At 48.2% G+C, this 13,204-nt stretch overlaps 2 protein-coding genes across 3 annotated transcripts in view; one reads left to right on the forward strand and one right to left on the reverse strand.

Annotated features, from left to right (window-relative positions):
• The window catches only part of CYFIP2 (cytoplasmic FMR1 interacting protein 2), a 120,867-nt gene that overhangs the window by 66,938 nt on the left and 40,725 nt on the right, over nt 1-13,204 (forward strand). For both annotated transcript variants that reach the window (XM_026510861.4, XM_026510862.4), the window contains exons 22-23: nt 982-1,181; nt 2,766-2,853. In XM_026510861.4, coding sequence (XP_026366646.1) covers nt 982-1,181; nt 2,766-2,853 — 288 coding nt within the window. The remainder of the gene's footprint in view (nt 1-981; nt 1,182-2,765; nt 2,854-13,204) is intronic.
• FNDC9 (fibronectin type III domain containing 9) lies at nt 3,219-7,777 on the reverse strand. Its single transcript, XM_048224353.2, has one exon. It carries the CDS (start codon nt 5,572-5,574, stop codon nt 4,858-4,860), a length of 717 nt encoding a protein of 238 aa, XP_048080310.1. The 5' UTR covers nt 5,575-7,777; the 3' UTR covers nt 3,219-4,857.

The following is a 13,204-nucleotide window of genomic DNA, read 5'->3' on the forward strand; positions in this document are numbered from 1 at the left end:
ACTGTGCTTTGATTCTTTTTCACAGTATCACGACAAGGGACTAAAGCCAACCCAAAGGGTTTCACTCTCCTTTTACTTGCCAACAAACGCAGTGACCTGTTGTGTCTGCATATTGTCCATTCTCTGCCTGAAGGTGGGGTTCCTAGCAGTCAGGGCCCACAGCTCACGTGGGTCCTCGGGCCATGGCTTTCAGCGGCACCTTTACCAACATGTAACCAGCCCCGTGCCTGGCAGACCCAGGAGGAATCCAAAGGAGGGGACATTCAATTTTAAAATCCAAAGGAGGGGGCATTCAATTTTAAAATTTCAGTAGTATGTAGTGGTTAAGAATATTGACTTTGGAGCCCAGCTTCCTGGGTTTGGAGTCAAGTGATCTAACTTCTCCAAGCCTCAGTTTCTCTATGCATAAAGGAAGGGGTTTTTTGAGCATTAAATGAGTTAAGATATATAAAGTGCTAAGGATACTGCTTGGCATATATTAAATTGAATCACATGAACGTACTCATATTCGATGATATTTAACCTAAGAACAAGTAGTTTCACGTGGTCTGTGACCTAACAGTAAGTACTTAGTCAGTGGCAACTCTTACGATGGCTTTCTGCACGGCGGAGATAGAGCCTCTGGGGACAGCCAGTCACACCTTCCTCTTGTCGACTTGCAACGCTGAGCAGCAAGCTATTTCCTCACCAGTATGGAGACTGGAAGGCAAGCAGGCATGCTTTCCACCCGGGGGGTACGGATGGGGATTCGTACATGCCCTTCCCAGAGCAGGCGTGCAGCTTCCCTCCGCACAGTCTGGGAGTTCCTCCTCTGAAGAAGGGTGCATTGTCACATGCCACTGCGGGGACCTAGTCTCCATGTCAGCCGTCGGGAGCTTGTCTGAGGGGCTCTCCCCCGCACGAAAGGCACCCGTACGATGAAGTGGGGCGCGTGTCAGGTCTGGGTGTATGCCCTTAGCAGCCCTGGGCTCTCTCTGGCAGGAGCTGGAGTGGCTGCTGGAGATCAACCGGCTCACGCACCGGCTGCTGTGCAAGCACATGACCCTGGACAGCTTCGACGCCATGTTCCGGGAGGCCAATCACAATGTGTCTGCCCCCTACGGCCGCATCACCCTCCACGTCTTCTGGGAGCTGAACTTCGACTTCCTCCCCAACTATTGCTACAATGGGTCCACCAACCGGTAAGGGAGTCCCTGTGCAAAGGGGGCTGGGATGGGCCGGGGACCGGGGAAGCGGGTCCTTCCTGTAATAGGCGTCTCATGGAGTTCCTCCTGGCTGGAGGCTCTGGCTGGAGGCGAGGAGGCCGCAGTGAACAGGCCTGCCTCTGAGAGCCTTTAGGCAAGGAGGATGCAGGTGATAAATGCAAAGAGTGAATTTGGAAGTGGGGGAGAGCCCCAGTCATGAGAGAGAAAACACCACCACCTGATCTAGCCTGGGAGGTGCTGGGAACCTCAAGAGAGGCTTCCTCCTCTGAGAAGTAACGCGTGAGTAGAGATGTGAGGGATAAGTAGGAGTAAATAAGGTGGAAAGACGGGAGAAGAATATTCCAGGCGAGGTGTCCAAGGAGCCAAGAGCCTGGTGAGGGTGGAGCCGCTGGGGTGGGGAATGGTGCCATGAAAGACAGCACAGGACCTGGGAGGAAGCAGGAGCCAGGCCGTGCACCACCCCACAGGCCAACATAAGAGCAAGCGTGTGCTTTATGAGCAGATGGTACTTTTATGACGATATCCACGTACATGAATATGGTCGTGCAAAATAGGCACACATATGCGTGACAAAGTGACATATGTCTCCTGCGAGATGCACACAGCCCTGTGTCAGGCTCTAAGGTGAGGACAAGACCTAGTCCCTTATCCTCACGGAGGTTCAAAACCTGACAGAAGAGGGGTGGTGTATTCACGCCCAGAACAAGTACATTAGGTGACACCAACATGCATGTGTTTACAGGTCCTCTCAGTACCCTCAAGGCCTGGCTCATGACCAGTATTTAATAAGTATGTGCTGAATGAATAGAAGGGTCTGGGAGGAAACCACAGATGAGCCTGAATCCACACAATTAGCAAGACAGACTTCTGGTCCTGTAAAGATTTGGGACTTTGAATCCTCTTGAGCAGAGGTCTGCCAGCTATCACCCACAAGCCACATCTTGTTGCCAACTGTTTCTGTACATCTCATGAGCAAAGAATGCTATCGACATTTTTGAATGGTTGGGGGAAAAATCCAAAGAATTATAGTTTGATGACAAGTGAAAATCATTTGAAATATGTGAAGTTTTACTGGAACCCAGCCATGCTCATTCATCTACAACTGTTTATGGGTGCTTCACACTACCAGCACAGTTAAGTAATGGTGACAGAGACCATCTGGCTTGCAAAGCTGAGAATACTTCCTATCTGGGCCTTTACAGAAGGAGTTTGTGGAACCCTGCTCTTAAGAAGCCAACCTGGGGGTGGAGGGAAGGATCAGAGCCCCAGAGAAAGCCATTTTCAGGCCCAGCCAGTTGTCACTTTCTTGCCTACTGTTCTTGTGAGCAGCCATAGCCCAGAAGCTAGCCTGGGGATTTGGACTATGGTTTTCCCACCTATGGAAAGGAGACATTAGGTGAATGAATGGGCGTATGTCATAAGGGTTTAGTACCTTCATAGACAACCACCTAGAAACACTGTGGTTATACCTGGTCAGGAAGGGTTCCAGCTAGGTTGTGTCCCATGAAGAATGCTCTCAGGACCCAGTTAACTCCCGCCTCCTCTCTTTTCCTCTACTAGTTTTGTTCGAACTGCCATTCCTTTCACCCAAGAACCACAAAGAGATAAACCCGCCAATGTCCAGCCTTATTACCTCTATGGATCCAAGGTGAGTAGTCTTGGCTGCGTCCTACTCCTAAGAAGACTAGTGAGCAAAAGCAAACAGAAAAGTGTTCCCCAAATCAGAAAAGTAGAAAGGTGCAGAGATAGAGAGGCAGCAGTGAGATCCAGGCAGAAACATGCGAGTATATTCATCTTTATTTGTGCAAAGCTAGCAAGAGTAGGGGTGAAGCAGACCTGGCAGGGGTGGTTCCTGGGTGGGAATTATTTGGGGGGATTTCACTGACGTGAGCAGCGAAGTAGGCGTGTGGGGCTTCTCGTCTTCATCCTGTCTCCTCCTGTTGCTCAGTTGATTCATTGCAGTATGACCATGTGATTCTGGGATTTTGTGTTCCAGAAAGGCAAGGGTTTTGTAGACAGGAAGCAATTGGGAAGGTGGAGTTTTGAAGGAAATCCCAGAGAGCTGGAGCTAGAGCCGAGAGACAGGTCTTCTCCCATCTCTTTGCCGCTTTGTTCACAATACACATCCTGACACTAGCCAGGCCTCCCAAATGGAACCCTGTTCTAGACCTTCAGTCCTTTGCCGTCCATTAAACGGACATTTATTAAGCGCCCACAATAAGCCAGACATTGGGCTAGATTCTGCATGCTGGGGATGTATCAGAGATTAAAACAGACATCATCTCTACCCTCCTCGAATTTCTACACCCATGGTGGGGACAGGGGATAGTGGTCACTAAGTCTCACCAACACTATGATAGATGTGGGAGATCTATTTCTTACCCTGTGGGTTTGAAGGGGAAGAATGCCTCTGCAAGAGTGAGATGTGTCCACAACAAAGCTAACATTTTTCTTTGTGATGGAATAAAAATGGCCACCTTTGACCCCGTTTTCAAAAAGTAAGCACAGAAGAACTGAATGAATACATATAAGAAAAGGTACTCCTCTAGGTCGGGGAGCCCTAGATTGGGGAGTATGGTGAACCAAAGAGCTCCCACCACTGGGCCCTACAGGTGGGCTTAGAAGGTCTTGGGATGATGCTGGGATGGTGCAGATGTCCTCTCCAGTACAGCCAGTCTGGTCAAGGCAGCTTTCTCAAAACAAGGGACACTTTGAGCCAGCATTTCAGATAGTTCACAGACATGTCATTGAATGACCCTGACTCACAAAGTAAGAAACAACACCTCCTTTTCCAGATCTCTTTCAAACCTTGTGATTATAACAAGGAGAAAGACAGATTTATGTTGATGCTTATATGTTTTTAATACCTTCTGCTTTCCAATTTCCTTTTTTATCAAAGCTTAGAGAGCAGACCTTAAGCTCAGAGTCTTTAGTAGGCAATGGAATCTAAGTCAAACTGAATGTTATTTTGTTTCCATTATATGTATTCTTATGTCTCTTCTACTTATAGCAGGAGGGTGCTGGGTTTTCACTTATATAGTCATATAAGTCTATCTTTTAAAATAAGTTTAAGTTTTAAAAATGAGTCAATTTAAAGACAAATATTGTTAATAATAGTAAAGATAGTGTATGGTTTAAACAAAATGGAGATGGGGTACGAGGTGGTATGTGATTGCCTAAAAGCTGGAAAACACTATAGAGCACGGCTTCTCAATCTTTCCAAAATGATCCCCCCAACAGCAGAGGGGACTGGACGTCTGCCTCAGCTGACTGAAAGCATAACCCAAAAAGCCCATCTTCAACTCAAAAGTTTCCTTGAAGTCCTGTGTTTTATTAAGTCATGCAAATTTTGCTTTCTATGCCATAATTTATTTATGATCGTTTTAACTTTAAAATAATGTTTTTCATTCCTAACTGGGCTCCCCTAAATGGACACTCCTGGGACACCATGCTTCTCCTTTGGCATACTGTGGGGCATATGCTTTCCAGCTTGAGAAGCTTTGCCATAGGGCGTTCGTCCAACCTGGATGACGCACAAGAGCACTGACCGTTGAGGGGAGGCAAATGGGTGGCCTAGGGACACATTTTTACAAAAGATCTAATGTACGGAGGGCTTTAAGCTACACGACGCGGGCCGACCCCTGCCTACCTCTCACTCCCTAAAGTGAGGCAGTATGGCAGGATGATCACCACTGCCCCTCAGTAAGGCCCCCACGTCGTCGGGGACATCCTGATTGGCAGCATCCTGGTCAGCGGCATCATCCTGGTTGGCTTCCCCTTCGGCTTCCGGTTCGGCTTCTGCTCCGGAGTTCTTGCGTGGCATCTCCACCAGGGGGAGCCCCTGCAGGTCTTCCTCCCTCTGCCCAAGCGCGGGGGCTTCCTCCGGCCATCTCACCAACCCATTGGCTTCCTCCATGTGGCCGGCTCTGTAAGACCATCGAGGCTCATGGCAGCGGATACACCAGAACTGGAGGCAGATGAAAGCCAAGACGGCCGTGAAGCAGGCCAGCAGAATGGCCATCAACACCCACAGGGAGATCTGGGGGTCCACCAGGGAGCTCCCAGCGGCCAGTGGGCTCTTATCCAGGGTATGGAACATGGTGCAGTAGTGCCTATAGGGGAAAGCAGCCTTCTTGCAGCTGATGCACAGGAAGTAGAGAGTGGAAGGGGCGAGGTGTTCCAGCACCACGGAGCTGATTGTTCGAGGCACCTTCTCCTCGTGGTGGAAGCTGTAGCGCAGATAACCGGAGAAGATGCTGTTCCAGTTGGGCCTGTACATAATATGGTAGTAGTCCTCCAGGCAGGGCTCCGAGGATGACCAGGAAATGATGGCTCCTGTATAAGAAACGTTCCCAACCTCGATGTTCATCCTGATTCTAGAACCAGAATCAAAGTGAAAATGACAGCCCCTTATTGAAGTATTTATGTACGATACTCATAACCGCCATATATCAAGCATTCACGGTGGGGACTAATATTGCCCCTGTTTTACAAAGAAATGGAGGTCAAGAGGTTACGTTAACTCAACGAAGGCATAGCTAAGAAATAACAGAACGGAAGTTCAAATCAGGGCTGTCTCATATCAAAGCCTGTGGCCTGCAGGCCTGAAAAAGGTGAGCCCACATCCCCCAGCCTCCTCCTGCCCTGGCTCAGTTCCTTTAGACACAACTTTGTTTCCAACACTTTAAAAAAACGAAGAACGGCAATAAAAGAAATCGGACAACCCGGTTAACGTGCCCACGTTAGTCACCACGGCTCTGCAACCTCCAAGTCAGCCAATTATATCACCTACGATATCCCTTCTGCTTCTGCTCCCAGTGGCTATGAGCTCGGTCATCTAGAACATTCTGCCCACCACTGCTTTTTTAGCTTCCCAGTTCTGTTGCCCATGAGAGTGGAGATTTGCGTCATCACTCCTTGGCAGCTGATTTCTCCCCAAAGCCTCTGCTCATGTTTTGTTTCTTTGTTTGTTTATTCAAGGCCGAAGGTACCCAGGAAATTAGTTGTATAGGTCAAGACAGTCAGCTCCTACTACCAGCATAAATGCTACTATTTACTACCTCTGGCACTGTGAGTGTTAACAGTGAGAGTAATCACCAACAGTTAGTGAGTGGTTGCTGTGTCACATCTAGTATGTGTCACGCTAGAGGCTCACAACCGTAATAAATTTCCCTTAATCTTCAACACGCCCTCTGAGCTAGCTCCCCATTTTACAGATGAGCAATCTGAGGTCACTCGGCTCATAGGTAGACTCAAAGCCACTTAACTGCTACATTTCCAAATGCAAGGCTGCTGGGTTCCGTGACAGAACGTTATTACAAAATGAGGTGCTGGTACTAAGACCCAGTTGCTGTTTTTCCACAAATCAAATGAGCCCTCTTCAGATTACCAGCCCTCCCGCTTTGGTAAGAGAACACCATCTTCAAGCTTTGTGATTTCTCTTAAATGCTATCTCTTTGAGAGGGAGAGTTTCCCCTGATCTAAAATTCAGGGGCAGCCATATTCATTCAGCCTGTGTCTGTTCACGTATGGGTCTCACCCAGCCCTGTTCTCTGCCCTTCCTGTCTCACGTGAGACACAGAAGACTGCGTTTTTAGATTGTAATGACCTAGTAAAAACCCATCAACCAGATTTTAACCTGAATTGAATGTGAAGCCAAACTGATTCCTATTACAAGCTGTACTCTCTCCTCCCTGCCTCCCTCCCACCTTCCATTTTCATGCCCGTTTACCGAGAGGAGGTGGGCTGCAGGAAGATGCGTAGCACTGAGCGATTTCTCAATCCTTGTTTTTCTTCTCTAAGGATGACAGTGAACTGAAATGCTCAGGAAGGGGAAAGAGTTCCCTTCTGTTTGGTTGGATATTTCTTCCCAGAAACAGGGGTAATGAGAGGGACAAGACAGGTGTGCTCAGATCCCTCCGGGGAAGGTCATTGTAAAGGAGGCTGTTTGCACTCCCTTCGTCAGTCTCCCTTCTCATGACCTCCCCCATTCACTGCACCCCACCCCACACATCCCTATAAACACACTTCTGACCAGAATGAAAAGAGCTTAATTCATTACTTATAACGCAGAGGCAATGGCCTTTGTAAAACCCTTCCAGCCGGGGTGATCGGGAATCCCATTTTTTTTTGTCATGAATCTTTTCTCCTGTTTCGCTTCGCATCTGCTGCTGGCTGTCTTTGCAGACTGAGTTCTCTACAGCAGACATTTTTAAGGGCTTTTTGGCAAGACACTGTAGCAGCATCTTCAGCTTTTGGGACCAGATCAGTCTCCCTTATTTGCTTTTCTTTCTCTGCTTCTGTTTCTAAATTCCCCCTATTTTTAGCTATTCATATTGCCATTGCCTGGCCCTCTGCCAAGCAGAGTGTGAAAGGAAAAACCATTTCCATTTCCAAGAAGAGCCATTTATGTCCCTTACCTGATGCTCGCGCTGTGGATCTGGTTAGAACGCAGCCTGCAGAGGCCGAGACAGAGTGGACCAACGCTGAAGGAATGGAGCCTTCTCCCCTCCTCTGCTCTGGGCTCTCCTTGATGCCTCTCTCGCCACTGTCTGAGTAATCCCACTGTCGCCCCCAACGCTCACATTATTCATTTCTTCAGATCAGCATCATTCACCATGGCAACCAGCAGGCATCTGTACGCACGATGCTTTCAGGGACCAGTCTGGGAAGGCTTTTGCCCACTGAGCGGAGCTCTCATTCCTTTGGCCAAAAAAAGGCAAACAGTCTCCTGCAAACAGATCCTCAGAATGGTACTAATTCTTCCAAGGCTGCCAAAATTTTCTCTCTAATTGGCTGGTGATTGTTTTTTGCCCCATCGAGACCCTCTTTGGACAATGATGAAATGCAAAGATGCCCTTCTCAGTTATCCAATTAAATACAGTTACACAATTAAAATAGTAATTTTATCCCAAGCCCTCCCACCCCTACCCCACCTCTATACCATCTTCTTTCTTCATTCTTGTCTCCCGTGGCATTCTCTAGTTACACGACACTGGCCAAGAGTCTTTTATTCTCTGGGCCTCAATTCCATCATCTGTGAAGCTCTGGGCTTGGGCTAGATGGGGATGGCAGGTGGAAAGCAGGAGTACTACCCCTGCCCAGTCCTGAACTCGTGTCAGGCTTGCTGAACCATCACAGCACTGGCACTGGGTTGATCTGAGCGCACCACCAAAATTCTGGTCTACCCAGAACCCCAGAGTGTGACCTTATTTGGAAATAGGGTCTTTATAGATTGAATTCATTAAAGATCTTGAAATGATATCATCCTAGATTTAAGGGGAGCCCTAAATCCGATGACTGGTGTCTTGATAAGAGAAAGGAGAGGGAGGCTCACGCGCAGAGGGACACAAAGGGACGAAGCCACATAAAGACAGAGGCAGAGGCTGGAATGGGCTCCCATAAACAAGGAGCAGCACCAGGCACCACCCGGAAGTGGAAGATGCAAGGAAGGAGTCTCCCTTGTTGGAGGGGGTGTGGCCCAGCCAGCACCCTGAGCTGAGGCGTCCGGCCTCCCGAACTATGAGATATTACGGTGTTAAGGCGCCACGTTCATGGAAATTTGTTACAGTGGCTTGGGGGGGAACTAATACAGCACTCCGTCCACTTGGGCTCAGAAACACAAGCATCCCAAGAAACTGCTTACCAACCCACCACTTGGGGGTTGACACCGGAAATGGAAACTGCTTACTCTTCCTGGATTGGATGGTCCCCAAAGTTCCTTTTCTTTGAAGAATCCTGACCCGTCTTCCATTTTCCACAAAGGTACATCTGCCTCTGAGATTCCACCCCTTCCTGGACCCTCAACCTTGAAAGAATTTGTTGCCATCATTATTGGGGCAATTGCGGAGCGTGTCTGAAGGATAAGGAGAATAAAGTTCAGTCATCTTCGGGCACCAAGTTTGTGGAAATTTGTGATAGCAGTTCCAGCCCAGACAGATTTAGATCTGAATTATTTTACACAAATTACGTGCTTTTAAAAGTCAGGTTTTTTCTCTCCTTGGTTCTTGGCCAAAATATCCAAGTGAACCCCTGAAAGTCCCCTTGTGATTCACATGAGTGATAATCAAAAAGTTATGAAGACTTTCCTGGTGAGCTACGGACCCTCCCCTGGCCAAGGGTCTCTGTGAGGCTTGGCGTCTCGGGATGTCCCTTGATTAGACACTTGCTCTGTGGCTTTCCCATGGCATTAGGTCTTCCCGGGGGGCCTGTCTAAACTCTGCTGTAATGTGTGCTAATGGCGACTCCCTGCAGAACATAAAAGTGTCCTCTCCACAGAAAGGCCAGTGTGGTAGTTTGCAGGTGCCTTTTGAAAAGGTTATTTTGAGGGAAATAAAAATACCAGACTTAGGAGACCTGTGGAGCAACGAGATAGAGCTCGAGCCTTTGCCACAGAAAACAGGAATTTATTTTTAATGCTCCTGGATGCCATTTTTAACACTAAGCTCTTTATTTGAGAAGTTGAGACACTGAGAGAATGGGAGTGAGGCCCAGAAGCCCTTCCTGTTTCACAGATCCCGAGAGAAGGGAATGGCATTCCTCAGACCATACGACTGATCAGTGGCAAAGCCAGGAGTGGAAACTAGGTCCCCAGCTCACAGTCCTGGGTGCATCCTGCCCCTTGGGGCCACCACCATCCACCAGCAGCACCCAGAGGAGCCAGAGAGCCCTCAGGGCGTGGGATAAATCTCCTGGGGGCACTTGCCTCAGGAGGTCACATCCCAGCAGACTCACCCTCTCTCCTCCTTCAGGGAGGACCTTCCTGCGGTGGAGCCAAGCTGGAGCCCTTTCAGCCGGCAGCCCAGGAGGGCCCTGGTTGGCTTGCACTGCTAGTAAATTATTGCCGGGGGAAAGCAGCCTGGCTGGGGTCCCCATGCCCTTCCTGACGGTGGCAGCAAAGGACGATTCCTCAGCCCCAAAGCTGACAGCACCCAGGAGAAGGGAGTCGTTCAGAGTGCAGGCCCTAAAACCCCAAGGCTGGGTTCAAATCCTGCCTGTGTAGCCTTGGCACATCCCCTCACTTTTCTATACCTTGGTTAACTCTTCTGTAAGACGGAATATGGAGAATCCTTGTCTTATGTGTTTTAGCCTGAGATGAGCCTCTCTATGTAAGTGCTGGGTCTACGAACAGCTGTTACTCTTCAGAAGGCAAGGTCAGTGGGCCAGAGCCATTTCCCAGGGTGACTGTGGCTTCATCCAGGAGGTATAATGGGCAAGGTTTGCACCCTATGTCATGCTTCCTTCCTTCCTTTTCTTTTTCTTTTGTAAAACAGCTTTGTTGTTTAAAAAATATCTATATGCTCTTTGTATATAAATTACAGAATACAGAAAGCCCAAAGACAACAGTCAAACCTGTACAACTCAGAAATAACCACTGAGAACATTCTGGCGCGTTTTACATGTGCTTTGTCACTTTATCCACGCAACAACTCTTTGAGGTAGGCGTCTTATCATGGTTGTGCAAAAGGGGAAACTGAGGCTCCAGAGGTTCATTAACTTGACCATCATTATGAAGTGGGGTTTGGCAGAGCCATGCCACCCCCTGGTCTGTGGTCCCTGAAGCCAGAGCTCCTGGCCACCCTCGCTGTCGTGCTGCTCTTCCCTCTCCTGCGCCATTCTTCTGTCAGCGCGAGTCAACAGGAACCCTTACCTTTGCTCAGCTTCTCTGGAGAAGTAGACACAGGACTTCACCGTTTAGTGGATTCCAGAATGATGGGAACAGACAAGGAACTAAAAGACCTCAGAGAGAACATCCAACCACCTGAACCCAGTCAGCAGAAGCAGGGGAACCATCAAATACACCTGGAGAAACGCATTCAGCCACTGTTTCCTCTCCCTGCTCTGGAGTCCGGAGTCCACGTTCCCTGACCAGGAGCTCTGTCGCTGAGGGTTAGAGGGGATAGTAAATGTCACAACTGGTCCAGTAATTGAAACTAGTATAGGAGCCTAAGTTTTAAACATAGTATTCTCTAAGTAACATGCATTATATAGACTCTATCATGAAACTGCCTTCCAGGTGACATTGATTGTCACACAAATCAGCTCTTAAATGATACCAGTAGTTTCCCAGTAATTTTTCAGTCTTTAGAAATTGTTGGTGTGGCCTTGTGTTTGGTGTGGTCATCACTAGCTAAATGATGCCTCGGTCTGAGCCATGATTTGACCTCGGGGAAATTCACCACACTCTTGCAGTGCTTTCTCCAGTAAGTCATAGTCCGTAAGACCTAGGGCCCAGTGCTTTGCTGCACCCAGCCGGGTACATGTCAGCCGGGCCCATGCCTTGCTCCCAGCACTTCCCACGCGGCCGGCCCGGGGGGTCTGCGTCAGCCCCACTGACAAGACCACCAGCAGCGCCACTGGCTCTGCTCTGGTCCCCCTGCTCTCACGCCTGCGTGGCACCACTCCCCAGCATGACCGATCCTCAGTCCGGAAGACTTTTGTTATTTTGAGAGCTTGCACGCGTGGCGAAATAGCATTTTGTTTCTCTTCACTTTGATTCCTCCTCTGCCGAATGGGGCTGATTGTTCCTTGCCTTACCTGGTGTAGGAGCTGATAATGCCCCCCAAAGACATCAGGTCCTAATCCTGCACCCCAGAAATATTACTCTATTCGAAAAAAGGTCTCTGTAGATGTGAGTACGAGAAGGACCATGAGATGGGAAGATTATTTTAGATTATCAGGATGGGTCCTTAAATGCTATCACAAGAGTCCTTGTAAGAGGGAGGCGGAAGGAGGTTACACACATCTCAGGAGATTGGAGGGAGGTGGGCCACAACCCAGCCGCTGGAAGCTGGAAGAGGCAAGGGATGGGTTCTTCCCTCCAGCCTCATGGGGGGAGGGGGGAGGTGTGGCCCTGTTGACACCTTGATCTTAGCCATCATACTGATTTTGGTTTATGGCTTCCAGAACTATGAGAGAATATATTTCTGCTGTTTTACCAGATTTGTGGTGATCTGTTATAGCTGCCGCAGAAAATGAATACACCTGGGTAGTGATGAAGGAATTATTCATAAGCCGAGACGCATTATGCACTTGTGTATCATTGTATGGGTACAGGTTAGTTAAAAAGACATCAGTTTAAAACTTTCAGCATCTCTAAGTATTATAGCACTGGTATGATACCACCAAACAGAAGTTCGGTTCCTGTTCCCCCTCTTGCCTTCTCCTCTTATCTTTATTCATGAGGCAAGAAAGGGAGGAGCATCAATTCTTGAGGTCTCTAGAGCAACTCCCTTGGATTTTTCAGCCTCTGAGCTCAGAAGTCCAAGAAGGAGCCCAGATGTGCGAGACCCATCCCACGGCTCACTACATATCAAGAAGGGACAGACAGAAACGTTAGCAAACGATGCACTTGAACCTGTAACTCAGGATTTATCAGTCCTTTAACCCAACCCGTCTTAGCCTGTAGGCTCTCCCAACAAGGTCTGCGTTGCAGTTTTATTCATCTCTCAGTCTTCTTGCCCTACGCGGATTTCAGAGTTGAGCTGCAGCCTGAATTCAACCTGAACTAGGGGGCCATGTTTGTGTCCTTGGGCTGATGGCATTCGGATTACTCAAGGAACATTAGAGAAATTGTAACTAATGTAGGAAATTAGAAACAGTTTTAACTCCTCTTGGGATCTCTGAAGGCAGGGATTATGATTCCAGAAAGCAGAGATGCAAATTGCTTGCAAATTCAGTTTGCCAAATAAATAGGCCTCATTGCTTGGAGGGGCTGGCTGTGTTTACTGCCGGTGAGGGCTAGAGGCCTGAGGACTTAGAAGTCCATATACAATGCTTAAAAATGATAAAAATGGTATTTTTTATGTGATGTATACATTACCACAGGTTTTCTTAGAATCCATATAATAATATATTACAGGGCCCAGGATCTGCCAGCTCAAACTTACCGTATCTTCTCTCCTTAAAATACTGTCCTGCCTTTAAAAAATAATAATAAAATAAAAATGCACATCTGTGTCATGTATTAAAAATGTGGTTCTAGTTTCTCAATCAGGTTG

This window comes from Ursus arctos, unplaced genomic scaffold (assembly GCF_023065955.2).
Source record: "Ursus arctos isolate Adak ecotype North America unplaced genomic scaffold, UrsArc2.0 scaffold_15, whole genome shotgun sequence".
NCBI classification, from domain to species: Eukaryota; Metazoa; Chordata; class Mammalia; order Carnivora; family Ursidae; genus Ursus; species Ursus arctos.